Source organism: Asparagus officinalis, chromosome 5 (genome assembly GCF_001876935.1).
Source record: "Asparagus officinalis chromosome 5, Aspof.V1, whole genome shotgun sequence".
Classification (NCBI taxonomy): domain Eukaryota; kingdom Viridiplantae; phylum Streptophyta; class Magnoliopsida; order Asparagales; family Asparagaceae; genus Asparagus; species Asparagus officinalis.
Genome location: NC_033798.1, coordinates 124,993,231 through 125,011,682, shown reverse-complemented (window position 1 = coordinate 125,011,682; position 18,452 = coordinate 124,993,231). Strand labels below are relative to the sequence as shown.

The following is an 18,452-nucleotide window of genomic DNA, read 5'->3' as shown; positions in this document are numbered from 1 at the left end:
TTTAATTAAATTTGAAGTTAATTATTTATTTTGTTGAAATATTGTTTCAATATTAGCACAATATATACATTAAACTGATTGGGTTTTGAATTTTCTTCATGAAAAATTAAATAAACCACTTGGACTTCTAGTACATCCCTCTCTTTTTTTTAATGGCTTCTCGTACATCTAAATAGGGACATGATAAGCATATGCATTTACTTTTCTCACCTTCTTATCTACGGCCCGATGAACAAAGGAGCCAACATGAAAAACGTAGGATCCGGAATCTTTTTTTATATGCTCGCAATGGATAGTCACAATTTCGATTCATCCCATATATAAAACTACCAAAAAAACATATATATATATATATATATATATAGAGAGAGAGAGAGAAATATGGATATAATTGGTTACCCTATCTTATAAATGCGCAATGTGGCCAAATCGTCTCGCCCTTTATAAGGGAATGACTCTATCTTACTAATTTGTAAGATGAATTCAATTTCCTTTCATATCTGAAACTAACAAACATTTAATTGCTTGTTTCCAGTGGAGTATCCTTCCGGAGCCTTTTCATCGCATGCGGTGAATGGACGTCGCGATGAATATTATTCGACGTCTGATGACTTTTCGCCCATTCCGCTTACCTCCCAGTTTGTTCCGGGCACGTCGATAGAGGTTGTCGAAGTAGTGAAGGAAGGTGGACATCGAGCCCTTCGCCAGCTGATCACAGATGCACCTCTTGTGAAGGATGCCAGCTCCGTTCAGTCTCTCAGGAAGACTGACTTCTTGTTTGGTGACTCTACCTCTTCAACAGTTTTCAAAAAATTCTTAGATCACCTCATTCCGAGGTTGGATGAGAAAGTTACAGCCAAAATACCGAAGGTTATTTTTCCTAGTCAGACTAGGTTTCCTGGTTTTGGTCAAAGTGATTTATTTCAGGTTTATATATATATATATATATATATATATATACACACACACACACACACAGAGAGAGAGAGAGAGAGATGAAGAACATTGGTATTAAGTTTCTCTATTGAACTTGGTAGTGAGGTGGCAAGATCTGACCCCTACATCACGCCTTGAAGAGAGAGCTTCAATCACTATTTATCTACTCAAAAAAAGAGACTTCATCTTCGAGACTTAATGTATGGGTCAGATCTGACCACCTCACTACCAAGTTCAATGAAATAAGTTGGTATCAAGGTTCTTCATATTTCTCATACTCATATATATATGAGAAATATGGAGAACCATAGTATCAGGTTTCTCCATTGAACTTGATAGTGAGGTGACAAGATCTGGCTCGTACATCATGCCTTGAAGAGAGAGCCTCAATCACTATTCATCTACTCAAAAAAAAAAAAAGACTTCATCTTCGAGGTTTGATGTATGGGTCAAATCTGGTCACATCACTACCAAGTTTAATGAAATAACTTAGGACCAAAGTTCTCCATATTTCTCGTATATATAGCTATCTACGGTACACGCAAAATCATATGCAATAATCAAAGGAGCATAGCAAGGGAAAAAGCATAGGATTTCAATGTTATGCCGTAACATTGTGAAAATATAACATGGTAGGTTTTCTAAAGTCAAATTGGGAGAAACAAGTTGGGTTTGGTTTTCTCCCTCCTATTTTCATGTTATGTACTGATTGGTCTAACTTGCTTTAGAGATACCAACAACGAGAGATATTTAGGCGTCCATGTTTGAGTATTGTCTTACATGTATCAGTGATTACATGACATAATGGACTAAGATATGTATGAAATTATATAAAAGAGGCACTAACTCATGTAACAATGAATCACACTCAATCAACGAAGTTCTTTTCAACAATAGCATTAACTTACGCAATGTTTCAAGCGAGAAAAAGTCCAATGTAAAGTGGAACGAGACATGGAAAATGTGACGCAAATAGTGTGAGCACTGATTACGTTAAGACTAATATTGGTGTTAAATTCAACTCAAGCTTGATTAGACATTGCAAAGTTCATATCGTCGTGTTGAAGGAGAATTTAGGGGAGGGGAGTGGAAGAAAATTATGTAATTTACTTTTGGGACTATTGTTAATATTATGGTATTACTGTTATTTTTCTCCCCATTCATCGACGTGTACCTATTTTGGACGTAATAAAGTTAAAAAAATTGCAAGAAATGAAGATTTTCGTCGTATATTTTTAAAGAATAGAGCCTAATATAATTTGGTTTCGAAATCGTTTACTGCTCATTTACTTCATCTATAAAACCTATATAGTGATGCATTAGCATACTAAACGAATGCAAAACACAATATGACAATTATACTACAGGTTTATTTGGTAACTCCCCATAAAACCAGTTTTACTTTCAAAATAGATTAGTCCCGGGCAAAGAGATGAATGAAAAACAAGAAGGAAAAAAAAAATCATTTTAAGACTATTGATTGGTTCGACAAAATTAGTTCAAGAGTTGATTTAATTTTTGGCAAAACTAGGATCGGGACTCAGAATGCTTTTTTTTTTCTTTTTCGCTCTATGAGATCAATTTTTAATTTGAGTTGCAAAACATGTCATCCTGAATGGCATGCTTTATGTTCCCGTTTTTGTATATTTCCATATTATTTATGCTTTAATTTTTTATGTTAATTTTTTTTCTAAATTTTATGAATTATCTATTTCTGTGTTTGTGCTGTCCACATGATATTCAAAACCAATTTATTCTTCGTAGTATCCAAAAGGCATCACCCACCCGTAAAATCCAATCCAAATCTATTCTTTGCTACTAAATCCAACTTGTTATTCTATCGAGAAATGAGGTTTATGGGGGAGTTTATTTTTTAAAAATTTCCCTAAGGATCCAAAATATAAGACCAACAGTGGGGACAAGTGAGGTGTCATCTTCTATTGCATAATGAGTTGGTCATCAAATGATAACCAACTCATTATGCAATAGGAGGGGGACACATCACATGTCCTCCTTGTTAGTCCCATATTTTGGGTCCCCGTAGCAAATCTCTTATTTTTTGGTCAAAATAGTTTAGAAGAATTTGAGGGCCTGAATGTCTACATTAAAAATGTAAAAAGGACTTACCATTGAAATATTAAAGTGCATAGGAGCGATGTAAGAAATCTGATGCGGACTCATACTGCAATTACATGAAACTTTCAGGTTCTTTCTCCAAAAACCGTCCAGTTCAAGAAAATACTTTTAAAAACGCGGCAGCGCCATCTCCCATCTCCGACTCCGCCCAGAGAACGAAGTTCACTATCACGGGAAAAAAGAAGGGGGAAAAAAAAAACCCAAAAATCCCCATCCGATGACGATGAATCCAAACCTCCCCCCTAAATACATCCAAAAAACCCTAATTTCTCCATCCCCAGTCCCAAACCCTAGCCTTCTCGGTTCCTCCCTCGCCATGGGCTGCGTGCAGGCCAAACCCTCGCCGACCTCGCCCGATCGCCGTGGAATCGAGCGGCTGAAGGCAGAGAACGATTACGTCGGCAGACGGCGAGGCGGATATTAGGGCGCGCGGCGTGCGGCGGAGGAGGAGGAGGAGTCGCCGGCGGCGGCAGGCGAGCGGAGAGGAAGATGGAGGATGATTTGGTGGATGGGTGGCCGAGATGGCTCGTAAATAACGTGCCGAGAGGGGTTCTTGATGGGCTGGTGCCCAAGAGTGCTGATTCTTATGAGATGATCGGCAAGGTATTGAAAAGTTTTGATTTTTCCCGATGAAAACATTTATATGGAATTTTGATGAATTTGGAAGTTTAGTTTAATTTTTTTAATTATCAGTGTTTAAGATGATGATAGATTGTAAGAATTGTTTTATGTTTAAATGGATACAGTACATTCGTGGATGTTTGATTGAAAGAATAACATTAAGAACTTCTATTTTAGTCTCACCACCGTTTAATGCCTTGAGATGGGTAAATTAGTAGTGATATGTATCCTCTAATTATGGAAAACAAACACGTATTGTTCTGTGTCTAAAAGTTCTCATGTTAGATGCTTTAGGACATTTAGGTAGTCAAACATGTATCCCTTGTTCATGTTCATGTAATGTTGACCTGGTGTTTAGTCCTGTAAAATTTCTGTGTTGTTTGATCTAAAATCTACCTTTAGTTATAAATGACTGGTTTTTTCAATTCAGCCTTGCGTCAGCTTTATTTTGTCTGCCTCTCCTTCTTCCTCCTCAATGAGCACTGTGTTATTCGCAAGCTGCACTGTTTCAAACTCTTCAAAGCAGATTCAGAGTTCCTTTTACATCTTTACATACATACATACATACAGACACACACACGCGCGAACCCACAGGCACACGCACGCACGCACGCGCGCGCGCACACACAATATTATTTTTTTCCAACTATATCTTGTTCAACTCAATTGTTTTTCCATGAGTATAGCCACATCACTACATGTGTATGCCTTTTATAGGATGTAGGTTGGTTTTCATTCATTTCTTGCAGCAGCTGCAGCAAACTATAAGAATTGTATTCATACAGTTTTAATCCAATCTGAAACTAAAGATTGCGCCCATCCTGCCGCAGGTAGGCCAGGGTACTTATAGCAATGTGTACAAAGCCCGTGACAAGGAGACTGGAAAGCTGGTTGCTCTGAAGAAGGTTAGATTTGACACATCAGAATCTGAGAGTGTCAGGTTTATGGCCAGAGAAATTAGGATCCTGCAGAAGCTGGATCATCCCAATATCCTGAAGCTTGAAGGGCTTGCCACATCAAGAATGCAGTATAGTCTATACTTGGTCTTTGAGTTTATGCAATCTGATTTGGCAAGAATTTTCTCTCTCCCTGATCGGAGGCTCACTGAACCCCAGGTTCTCATTACATTCTAAAACTTTTGACCATAAGGTTTGATCAGAATCTTGATTTTCTGACGAGATCATAGTCTCCCTTTTGTTGGCCAGATTTATTATTTATGAGGTTTATTCCTGTTATGCGATGGTAAAATTTGAATTCTGAGGGAGTATTTCTCACTCACTACATGCTCACAAGCATATTTAACATTTTGCAGGTAAAATGTTATATGCATCAATTACTGTCTGGACTACAGCACTGTCATGAGAGGGGAGTCTTACATCGAGACATTAAGGGGTCCAATCTATTGATAGATAGACACGGAATGTTGAAAATAGGCGATTTTGGCCTCGCCAATTATTTTGATCCTGATAAAAAGCGACCTCTAACAAGTAGAGTTGTGACCCTCTGGTACAGGGCACCTGAACTTTTACTAGGTACCACAGATTATGGAGTTGGAATTGATCTTTGGAGTGCAGGGTGCCTCTTGGCTGAAATGTTTGTTGGGCGACCAATTATGCCTGGCAGGACTGAGGTGTAACAAAATTTTCTTCTCTATATTTGGACATTCCAATACTTTAATTGTGATGAAGTTATCAAATCAATACTTGAATATGTCAAATATGGTGGTTTAACATCTTGCTTACTGTCAATTCTATATTATTCTGACGTCCAGGTCGAACAACTACATAAAATATTTAAGCTGTGTGGATCCCCGCCAGAGGACTACTGGAGAAAATTGAAGCTATCGACAAACTTTCGGCCTCCACATCTTTACAAACCAAGCATTTTTGAATCTTTTCGAGATCTTCCTGCTTCCTCCTTGGGTTTGCTTAGCACACTTCTTGCACTAGACCCTGCACATCGTGGTACTGCAGCTTCCGCTTTACAAAATGAGGTAAAATCTCATCGTGGCCTGACTTCAAGTTGCTTTTTGAGTAACACAAATAACTTGGAGCCCGTTGATTTTTGCATCTTCTGCTACATATTAGCTTATGTTTAACCAGTTTGAATCAAGTTCTATTTCGTTCCTCGCATAGATGTTGGGAACGTGGGGCGCTGTAGCGAACTGCGACCCGAGTCAGTTGTCCTGGATTCTCAGTGGAACACGACCCAATTCACCAAATCCATCGACCCGATTTAGAATTCAAACTAGTTAAAATTTTGAAGAAAATAACTCTTTTTCAAAAGAATTAACAGCAAAAAACATGAGAAACTAAGAACATAAAGTTCTTTTACCATTATTGATATAAACTAGCATATTTATTAAATTTGACTCTTGCACAACCTTTGATTCCTACATTTAAGAACCGAACCTAAAACATCCACGTTTCCTAGCATACCATATAAGCCAACCTCTTGTACCTGGTTTCTAATGAGTGGTGTACAGTACTTCTGTTCCGGTCCTGTGAACCACAACGAACGGGGTTTCACGCAACGATGGTTTCACCTCAATGGGCTGTGGAAAAAACAGAGGACAAAAGTCAGTCAAAACCTCTAGTTTCATTGTGAATGGCTTGGCAAGAGAGCACCTGTATGCAAATTTAAGGAGTCGAAGGAAACTTGGCGTGCTAAATGTACTAACTAGAAGAACTACGATTCTGTCGGTCAAAAAGGTGAAGCTCAAAAGTGAGAATAACTGTGGAAGAAGTCAGACGTCTAGAGAGGTATATAGATGACGGCCAGGTAGAAAAGACATGTCGCACTCCATTTTGAGATTGTATCCCCGAAAGACAACAATAAAAGGCCTGCAATCTCTGGAAACAATATACATATTTCGATGAAATTATCTAAGATGAATTCAAGTAGAGGATGAAGAATATAGATGTTCATATTGGCAACTTTCATACAGGGTCAAGGAAAATGAATATTTAATAGAGGAGCAAACTATTCATTGTAGTGATATGTTGAAGGACTTACTTAAGAATACAGGTTATAATGAATGCGTAAAAATGTTTTAAGAACATGACTATACATCCTATATGAAACCCCATTTTGTTTAGGCGTGTGAGGCAGCAGCGACCAAGAAGAATAGACATTCCCGGCTCCATCAAGCCAACATGTAAGTCTTATCAAAATAGTTATAATCATTTTTGTGAATAGGGGACATGATATTGACATTGCCATAGAAAGTGTTAGCTGACTTTTATTTATAGGCGAACAAATAAACTACAATTACAAATTTTTTCTATGTGGGTAAATAAGGAGGGTGCAGTTGAGGGGGCAGTTTTTGGGTTTTCTGTCATTCTTTCTTTCTTTCCTTTTTTATCTTTTGGGTTTTTTTGTTGGGGTGGGGAGTGTTTTCCCTGTAAATAGGATTAGTGTTTTTGGAGAAGCATAGCTCGCTTTGATGCTAGTTATGATATNTTATCCATAGTAAAGCAAGTAAACTACAATCATATAGCTTCCGATGTTGATTACACAACGCCCTAGCATCCACATCACTAATTATACTATGATTAGATAGAAGCATTTTTACACATAATACCTTTTATTTTTGGGTATATTTCCCAACAACTTCTATAGGGCTCATCTTTTACTAATGTTGTAATGGTTGGTTTTTTACCTGCAGTTCTTTAGTATGAGCCCATTGGCTTGTGATCTTTCTGGTCTGCCTGTTTCTTACCAGGAGGAAAATGATGATTCAATGCAACAACGGGAAAGGAAGTAAGTAGATAGTCAAAAAATTTCAAAAAGTAAACAAGTTACCTTCTTAACAATGTTAAGATATTGCTTCTGTTGTTATGGCTAGTTAAGTTTAAATGAGCAAAAGCGTATTAGACATGCATTTACTAATGCTCAACATTCTTGACATAGTGTTAAAACGAGTTCTCTTCTCATAAAATTTTTTAACATTATGACTACTTTGTAAGATTGATTGAAGTTTACAACTTGGAGAATTACTTTTGAGTTTTGACTTCCGTTATAAAATCCTTTCAAGTGGTATGTTTTCTTTGTCAATTCAAGCCTCTTCCGCAAGAATATTCAGTTTTCTTCTTGTAGGCGCAAATCCAAGATGAAGCAACGGGCTCGATCACAAAAAGAAAATATGATGAAATTGGAGATGGACGTGTTACGGAGGGGAGAGTATCAATATTCTTCCAAAGAGGTATATAATGTTTGGCTCTGGCTCTTTCTAAGAACACTGTTCTAATCAGTGATCAATTTGCTGACGTCTTTCTTCAGTCTTTCTTTGTCGCACCAGTGGGTCTTTTATTTGAGTGGTTGAATTAGCAAAATATTAGTTTAGGCTCGACCAACTTGTCCACTGAGCATTTTTGCAAAACATTATTAAACTTAGAATCAGTCGTTAAGCGCCTTTTATCTTATTTTAGCATAATATCTAACTACACAGAACATCTACGCAATCAAATCTATTCTTAATTTGTCAGAGTCTGTAACTAAATAAGGCATCTATGTAATTGACTAATTTGAGTTCAGGATCTACCTAGGGTTTCATGAAACATGATACTAATCATAGATAGCATTCAAGGAAGGAACTGTGAAAAAACTCTGTGGTTAACCCTTGTCAGGTTGGAGTAGCATGGAAGTTCTCCTTGGCTGCTACTATGATATGTACTAGATTCCAAATATATAATGAACTATAAAACTTGAACAAGAGTTAATAGACTACTCTTGCCAATAAAAGCTTTGGAAGGTTTGTATTGAGGAGTTCGCATCACAAAAACAGATTATTGTGTCTCTTTTAGTGGTAATGGAGTAAGAGCATTTATAAGCTCCTCAGTCCTCACATAACAAAAGTTCAATAGACGAATTCAATAGAACACATCCCCAATTATTTTTGGCCCAATCATTATTGAGACTATGTTGGAAAAACATGCCTATTATGGTTTGACTGAATGTTGATCTTCTTTTGTGTTCTTTGTTTTGGTATGCAAAATATATTACAATTGCCAATTCAGTGAATAAGAGCATAGGACGAAAATTCGATAAAATGTGGGTTGTTTGCACTTTAGTACCCCAAAGTTTCACCATTTCTGAATTATGATTCCCTAAAATTCTATTTTGTCAATGTGATACCCTAAAGTGTGAAAACGTTGATGCTAATTTGCTTGAGAAGATCAGTATAGAAAAATAAATGAGAAACAAATTTCTTACCAAATATCAATTTTTTTAGTTTGGGACAGTTAGGAACAAAATTAGTGCTTTCGGATATCAAATTACACAATTAATCTCAATTTGAAAACTTTGGGTATCAAATTGTCAAAATAGAATATTAGGATATCAGAGTTAGAAAAAGGGTGACACTCTGGGGAATTAAAGTTCAAATACCCATAACATAACTTCAGTAGAATAGAAATTAGAGTTTCTCCAAATTTTTTGGTCAAATCATTATTGATAATAGTCTTCACCTTTTGTTCTGTAATTTTAGCTCGCGGAAACTGGAGAGCTGCCATCACGTATTCAAGAAGTTGGCAGCAGCACTGCAAGTACTTCCTCAAGGGTGAAGGCTGAAACTTATACTATCTCACGTCAACCCCAGTCATCAATATCCTCCACACACTCCAAACTATCGTCAGTAACCGAGTACCATCCCTCCTCAGCCAAAAACATCATGAACCTACCTCCTTCCCTCTTCATACAATCACCAAGAACAGAGTACCATCCTTTATCCGCTAAAAACATAATGAACCTACCTTCTTCACTCCTGGAACAGTCATCAATAACTGAGTACCTCTTCAAACAGTCATCAAGCATGGATTATCTTCCCTCTTCTCACAATGTCATGAACCTACCTCCTTCTATCTTTCAACAATCACCGAGAACAGAGTACCATCCCTCGTTTGCGAAGAACAAACACCTACTACCTCCGGAAGTTGCCTTTAAAATTTCCGCTGATGGCAGCAATAAAGAAGGCATTGACAAAATGCAGCATGACTCTGATAGGATCGATGCCTTGGAACGCGATTTCAAAGGCCTTGATTCCATGCAATGCCTCTTCGAAGGTTTCAGTGTCGTGCCACGCTGTTCTGATTTCAATAAGAGGTCTGCCTCTATGCCGGATATTGGCAGGTTGATAAGGGAGGGGTTGTCCAAACGTTACGCTTTTGATGATTAAATCTGTAGGTTATGGTTATGAAAGAAAAAAGAAATAGTTTTGTAGGTAATAATGCTACCTACGAGCTCTTTTAAGATCTATTGTCTTCTCTGTTCGCATGTTATTCTTTGATACTCCGAATAATTTCTGTTTAGGTATTTCCTTCATTCGGTTGTAAGGTTGAATTTAAGAAGAGAAAGGGTTGTTCTGTTCATTTCAACTATGGTATCTGGTGAAATCTGCAATTTACTTTACAAATTAGCTTGCAGTGCTCATAACAAGCTCGATAAAAAATTGCATCTTGAGATAAGAGGGAGAAACATTGGTTTGTCATATATTTAATATCTTCAATTAAGGTTTTTTTATTAATTGTCAGGATCTTTTATTGAGAAGAGTAGTGATAGCTATACCATAGTAATAACTATACTATAAAATTTATATTATTTTTATACTCTCACAAACAAAAAAGTAGGCTTTATTACGACTCACACTTTTTCTTGACGATTTTCAAGAAAGTACCCTACACGTAGGAAATGATACTTATATTACAAGTTATATACTACTTTTGTACTTCCATTCATAAATATGTAGGGTCCTTTCTTAGGGTCTGTTTGGTTATTTACTAAAAACCAAGAAATAAAAATAAAAAAGTGAAAATCTTAAAAGAACAAATTTTTGATATAAACCCATTTCAACTTTTTATTTTACAAGCCGACCAACTTTTTTTTTATTTAGTGGAATCGACCCACTTCTCGGCCACGTCAGCAGCGTGGCCGAGAAGCGGGTCGATTTTTTTTTAATCTCATCACTAAATAGTCGGGGTTGCCAACCCCGACTATTTTTTCTACTGAAAAAATAGTCGGGGTTGCCAACCCCGACTATTTAGTGATGAGATTAAAAAAAAATCGACCCGCTTCTCGGCCACGCTGCTGACGTGGCCGAGAAGTGGGTCGATTCCGCTAAATAAAAAGAGGGTCGGTCGATTCCGGTAAAAAAAAATGGGAATGGGTTTAAATCAAAAATTTGTTCATCTTAAAAAGTACAATTTCATCCATTTTCATCCCTAAAACTCACACACAACATCCAATAAAATATTATTTTCATCCAACAACTCATCAATAACATCTAATAAAAAAATATTTTCATCCAACAACTCATCCATCATATCTAATAAAATATTATTTTTACCCAACAACTTATCCACCACATCTAATAAAATATTATTTTCATCCACAACATCACTCAACTCATCTCATGTCATCATTTCAAATCACTCACATCATCCAATAAGATGGTGACAACTCATCTCATCTTATTAACATTTCATTTCCATCTATTTCCTCCCAAAAAAGCTAGGAAAACGATTTCCTTAAGTGTGAGTCACATCATCCAATAATATAATGACAACTCAACTCATCTCATCTATTTTCTTGTTTTTAAGAATGAACCAAACAAAAGAAAATAATCTATTACAAGAAATATGTTTCTTATAATTCATTTCCTTATTTTTTGGCTAACCAAACAACATCAAAACAATTTTTCTTAAAAAAACACTCACGTCATCCTATAATAAGGTGACAACTAACACCATCTCATCGCCATTTCTTTGATTTCCTTCTTTTTTAGTCAACCAAACATTCCCAAAATAATTTTTCTTAGAAATAGTTTTCCATTTCTTTGATTGCCCTCTTTTTTTAGGCAAACAAACAGCCCCTTAGAAACCGTCAAGAAAAAATGAGCCAACATAGAGCCCGCCCTTTTGTTTCTGTTAGAACAAAATTAGTCCAACTTGTTGTGTATAGTTATCATCGTTGTACTACAAGTTTCACGCTACTCTTGTACTACCACTAACAAATGTGTGAAACTTGTAGTACAATTATCACGAACCCTATTTTTTTTGTTTGTAACAATACAGAAATAGTATAAGTTTTTTAGTGTAGTTATCAATACTCATTAAGAAAATACCTACTGGGTGTTAAGTACGCACCTAAATTGATGACAATCCTTGAATTTGTGTATGAATTCCGAAATCTAATTATTGAAAGGCTGAAATTCATTTGATGCACATTGACCCCAGTACCCCTCGATGCTTTCCTCTTTTATACTGTGCTCTTTAATTATGACTGTTGGATTTAATCTAATAAATCTATTTGTGGGCACATATGATTAATCAATGTGTATTGCTATCTTTCAGGATAACCCACTAAAGTGATCAATTAAGTTGGGTTAATTTGGTATTTAAATAAGTCATGGGGTTATATGTGCAGATACCAGGTTGTAATTGTGATTTATTGAGGGGCTAAATTACAAAAGTACAACATCTATAAATAAGGGGTTATGGTCCCTAACCTAGGGTTACATTCTCTAATTCTCTTCACCCCCATCTAAGAGAAAAATTCGGATTTGGAGAAAACCCTAAGGTTAGAAGATCATCAAAAACCCAAATCAAGATTTCATCCATGGATTCAGGTATAAGCTTCCGCTCTTTTGATTATTTGTTAATCTCTTTGAATTAATCATGGCTATATGGTTTTAGATCTCAAGTTTATGATGTAGATCTAACAAGTGGAATCAGAGCCACCTTGATTAATTCTTAGGGATTTAAGTTTTATTGGGTTTTGATCTTAAATCTCTGGTTAAAGATTCAATTTTTTTTGGGTTCGGATGAACAGCAAAGTTTTTTGTTCGGATGAACAGTAAAGTTTTCGGATGAACAGTAACTAAAAAATTCGCTGGTGAACAGTAACTTTTTGGAATTTTTTGGATTTTCCTTTGATTTTTTCTTCAATTTTTCTTGGATCTGGATCAAGAAATTTTTTTTCCGATTCTGGATCTGGTTTTGAAAATAAAAATCGAAGAATTTTTGGGTTTGGCGGCGGCGGTTTCAGTTTGAAACCCTAAGGGTTCATGGCGAAAATTAAAGAGGTGGTTACCTCAAACGAACCTCGCGTTCGTTCAATTTTAACCGAGCTTCGCGCTCAACGAACCTCGCGTTCGTTCTAAAGTGAACCTCGCGTTCGTTCTTCAGATGAACCTCGCGTTCGTGCTTCAATCGAACCTCGCGTTCGTGCTTCAGTCGAACCTCGCGTTCGTGCTTCAGACGAACCTCGCGTTCGTGCTACAGTCGAACCTCGCGTTCGTGCTTCAGTCGAACCTCGCGTTTGTTCTTCAGTCGAACCTCGCGTTCGAACTTCAGTTGAACCTCGCGTTCATTTTTTGACGAACCTCGTGTTCGTTCTTCAGTCGAACCTCGCGTTCGAACTTCAGTTGAACCTCGCGTTCATCCTTTTTTTTTAACGAACCTCGCGTTCGTTCTCAAGTTGAACATCGCGTTCAAACGAACCTCGCGTTCGTTCTCAAACGAACCTCGCGTCCTCGCGTTCGTTCATTTTCAGACGAACCTCGCGTTCGTGCTTAAGTGAGTCTCGTACTCAATACAGTCGAACCTCGCGTTCGAAGTTAAGGGAACTTCGTGTTCATTATGGTTAAGCCTCGGCTTTTCATGGGTCCACTTTGGTATACTTAATTTATTCAATTAAGTTATGGGCCCTAATTAAGCTGTGAGACCCCAATTAAGTTTTTGGAAATTCAGTTGATTTAAATTAAAATTTTTAATTTAAATCTAATTCGGTTTTTAATCAATTATTTAATTCAAATATTATGACACTAAGGTATTAAGGTTGTCTCTCACTCCAACTGATTAATTGAAACAAGAAGTTGCCAAAGTAACCTCTCTTGTGTAGATTGTTCATGAGGAATGTGAGATGTTTGTGTGTATGCTTTCGTGTAAATATTTAATCGGCCCAAAGGAATGTTAATATTTATTTAGACTGTATACACATCTGCGAATGATAAGCGTATGACAATTATAAGGTTTACATGTGAATAATGAATCGATCCAAAGATAGTTTCATTATTTGACATGAGTTATTGTCAATGTTTGATCATTGCAACAAGGTATCACTTACAAGTTAATATTACTGTCCAAAGACTTGATATTAATGTTGTGCCGGTATCTTGGATGGGGATTGTCATTATTTGAATTTTATTGATTATGGTTATTGATGTGAGCATTTTTGTTTTATTTCAGCTAATGCATCTGCTGCAACAATTTCTGCTAACATCAACTCAATTCCCATGCTAAATGGGACAAACTTCAAGGTTTGGAAAGAGAACATATTAATTGTTCTTGGCTGCATGGATCTTGACTATGCATTAAGAACTGAACAACCCCAACCTCTCAATGCGGATAGCACTCCTGATGCAAAGAAGGAGCATGAGAAGTGGGAGCGTTCAAATCGCATGAGTCTTATGATCATTAAGCGCGGCGTTCCGGAAGCCTTCAGGGGCATAGAATCCGAAGGGATTACTAAGGCTAAAGATTTCCTTGCCGAAATTGAGAAGCGTTTTGCGAAAAACGATAAGGTAGAAACAAGCACGCTTTTAGCTCGCTTGATTTCAATGAAGTATAAGGGCAAAGGAAATATCAGGGAGTACATTATGGAAATGTCTCATATTGCTTCAAAACTTAAGGCACTTAAACTCGATCTTTGTGATGAGTTATTAGTGCATCTGGTTCTGTTGTCTCTTCCTGCACAGTTTAATCAATTTAAGGTCAGTTATAACTGTCAAAAGGAGAAATGGACTCTAAATGAGCTCATTTCATACTGTGTGCAAGAAGAAGACAGGTTGAAGCAAGATAAGACAGAAAGTGCTCATTTGGCCTATGCCTCTAAGGATAAGGGCAAGAAAAGGAAGAATGATAAGGAAGCTGCTAAGGGTCCAGTTGAGAAGAAACAACATAAGGATAATCAGGGTTGTTTCTTCTGTAAGAAGCCTGGACATGTAAAGAAGGACTGTACAAAATATCACGCCTGGCGTGATAATAAGGGTACGTTCCTTGCTTTGGTCTGTTCTGAGGTTAATTTAGCTTCAGTACCTAGAAACACTTGGTGGTTAGACTCTGGTGCTACTACTCACATAAGTGTTTCTATGCAGGGTTGTCTGAGCTACCGAAAGCCAAGTGATGTTGAAAGACACATCTTTGTGGGCGACGGACAATCGGTAGATGTGGAAGCAATTGGGCACTTTAGGTTGTTGTTAGGAACTGGTTATTATTTGGATTTAAAAGATACTTTTGTAGTACCGTCTTTTAGACGGAATTTGGTTTCTGTTTCTGTATTGGACAAATCAGGTTATTCTTGTTCATTTGGAAACAGTCAATTCAGTTTATCTTTTAATTCAAATGTTGTGGGAACCGGTTACTTGAGTATTTATGACAACCTATATTTGCTTGATACAATTGCTTCTTACAATGAATCCTTGCATGTGGAATCACGTGGTACTAAGCGTAAATTAAATAAGGAAAATTCGGCGACATTATGGCATAAGCGCTTAGGTCATATCTCAAAAGGCAGAATTGAACGTCTTGTGTCTGATGGCATTTTGGATTCCCTTGATTTTTCGGACTTCGACGTATGTGTTGAATATATTAAGGGAAAACAGACCAAAGTGAAAAGATTAGGTGCCAACAGATCTTCGGATGTCTTAGAATTGATACATACGGATATTTGTGGGCCATTCCCTACGGAATCCTGGAATGGTCAACAATATTTTATATTATTCATAGACGATTACTCACGTTATGGGCACCTATATCTTATTCATGAAAAATCTGAGTCTCTGGACATGTTCAAAGCCTATAAAGCTGAAGTTGAGAATCAACTCAACAGAAGAATTAAAACCGTTAGATCTGATCGTGGTGGTGAGTACTACGGTAGATATGATGGTTCAGGCGAACAACGTCCAGGACCATTTGCTAGATACCTAGAGGAATGCGGTATCGTCCCACAGTACACCGTGCCAGGTTCACCTAGCATGAATGGTGTAGCTGAAAGACGAAATAGGACTCTTAAGGATATAGTAAGAAGTATGATCACTCATTCTTCTTTACCAGAGTCACTCTGGGGAGAAGCACTTAAGACAGCAGCTTACATTCGGAATAGAGTGCCAAGTAAAGCAGTTGCTAAAACACCTTATGAGCTTTGGACTGGTCGAAAGCCCAGTTTAAAGCATTTACACATTTGGGGATGTCCAGCTGAGGCAAGGCCTTATAGGCCAAATGAAAAGAAATTGGACTCCAAAACAGTTAGCAGCTACTTTATTGGGTACCCTGATCGCTCTAGGGGCTATAAGTTTTATGATCCCACTATAAGGAATATTTTTGAGACGGGAACAGCAACATTCTTTGAGGATGTTGAGTTTGGGGGGAGAAATAAGGTTAGAGACATTAGTTTTGAGGAGGAATTGGCTTCAGATCCAATCCATACAGTTACTTTTGACAATATTCAGGTTTCTATACCTGTTGTTGCTCAAGAAGTAAATCCGGAACCTCAAAATGATAATGTTGAACAACTCCCTGTTCCAGAAGAACAAACTCAACAACCTCAAGAACCAGTGCCATTAAGGAGATCCACGAGAGAAAGGAGAAATGCTATTCCGGATGATTATATTGTATTTCTCCAAGAACATGAGGAAAGTAGTGGAATGTTAGAAGATGATCCAATCAACTTCTCTCAGGCCATGAAAAGTTCTAACTCTCAACAGTGGATTGATGCCATGAATGAAGAGTACAAGTCTATGCAAGACAATAAGATTTGGGAACTTGTCCCATTACCAGAAGGTGCAAAACTAATTGGTTGTAAATGGATTTTTAAAACCAAACGGGATGCAAACGGTAATGTGGAGAGGTATAAGGCACGTCTTGTGGCTAAAGGCTATACTCAAAAGGAAGGCATTGATTATACAGAGACTTTCTCTCCGGTTTCATCGAAAGACTCTTTCAGAATAATCATGGCACTTGTTGCTCATTATGATCTTGAGTTACATCAGATGGATGTTAAGACTGCATTTCTCAATGGAGACATTGATGAGATGATTTATATGGTGCAACCAGAAAACTTTGTGTCAGGAGACCCAAAGAATATGGTTTGCAAATTAAGGAAATCCATCTATGGACTCAAGCAAGCTCCTCGTCAATGGTATCATAAGTTTCAACAAATAGTTATCTCGTTCGGTTTTGAGATGAACATTGTTGATGACTGTGTATATCACAAGTTCAGTGGGAGTAAGTATATTTTTCTGGTTCTGTATGTGGATGACATCTTGCTTGCCACTAATGATATAGGCATGTTGCACGAAACCAAGAGATTTCTATCAAAGAATTTTGAGATGAAAGATCTTGGGGACGCCTCTTTTATATTAGGGATCCAGATACATCGAGATCGCTCTCGGGGTATTCTTGGATTATCACAAAAGAGCTATATCGATAAGGTACTTAAAAGGTTTGGCATGCAAGATTGCAGACCAGGTGACACCCCTGTTGCTAAAGGAGACAAGTTTAGTCTCAATCAGTGCCCTAAAGGTAACCTTGAAATTCAGGAAATGCAGAAGATTCCTTATGCTTCGGCTGTAGGAAGTCTAATGTATGCTCAGGTATGTACGCGTCCGGATATTGCGTACATTGTTGGGATGTTAGGCAGATACTTAAGCAACCCTGGTATGGATCATTGGATAGCAGTCAAAAGGGTTATGAGGTATCTTCAGAAAACAAAAGATTACATGCTCACATACAGAAAATCAGAGAAATTAGAGGTCATTGGGTATTCGGACTCTGATTTTGCTGGATGCCAAGATAGCAGGAAGTCTACATCAGGCTACATTTATATGTTAGCAGGAGGAGCTATATCATGGAAAAGTGTCAAACAAACACTAGTAGCTTCCTCCACTATGGCAGCAGAATTTGTAGCTTGCTATGAGGCATCCAATCAGGGAATATGGCTGCGAAATTTTGTCACGGGACTGCGCATTTTGGAAAATGTTGAAAGACCACTAAGGTTATATTGTGACAATAAATCTGCAGTAATGTATTCCAATAACAACAGGAGCTCAACTAAGTCAAAACATATTGACATTAAGTTCCTGGTTGTGAAAGAAAGGGTACAGAGTGGACAGATATCCATAGAGCACATTGGGACAAACTCCATGATAGCTGATCCTCTTACTAAGGGATTACCACCTAAGGTCTTTCATGAGCATACTGCTCATATGGGTGTGGTATTATTTGAGGATATTATGTTTTAGTGGGAGTTTGTATTTGTGGTGCTTTATGTTTGTTTGTATTGTCTGATCAGAATAAAGTTTTCAGTTAAGACACTCTGTTACATTATGTTTGGTTTTGACCTCACTAAGGAGGACCAGTTGAAAATAGACATGTACTGATCACATTGCATGTAATTTTCATGCTGCACATCCATGATTGATCTATGTCATTTGATTGTATTGGTATATGTGACCATTGATGGGTCGAGTCACGATAAATGTGACGAAGGCCGCTTTGATCCTATATTGATATAGTCAATGGACGAGATTGTTCGGAAATACCTTTTCAGTGATAGCAATTTTTGAGCTCATAAGGTTATACACAATTTAAGGAATCATATGGTGCCCAAGTGGGAGATTGTTGGATTTAATCTAATAAATCTATTTGTGGGCACATATGATTAATCAATGTGTACTGCTATCTTTCAGGATAACCCACTAAAGT

General features: G+C 37.3%; 1 protein-coding gene across 1 annotated transcript; it reads left to right on the top strand.

Annotated features, from left to right (window-relative positions):
• On the top strand, positions 3,529-10,068 carry LOC109841130 (probable serine/threonine-protein kinase At1g54610). Its single transcript, XM_020410000.1, has 7 exons — positions 3,529-3,675; positions 4,524-4,808; positions 5,006-5,323; positions 5,465-5,686; positions 7,361-7,455; positions 7,792-7,897; positions 9,182-10,068. Exons 1-7 carry the CDS (start codon positions 3,562-3,564, stop codon positions 9,866-9,868), a joined length of 1,827 nt encoding a protein of 608 aa, XP_020265589.1. The 5' UTR covers positions 3,529-3,561; the 3' UTR covers positions 9,869-10,068.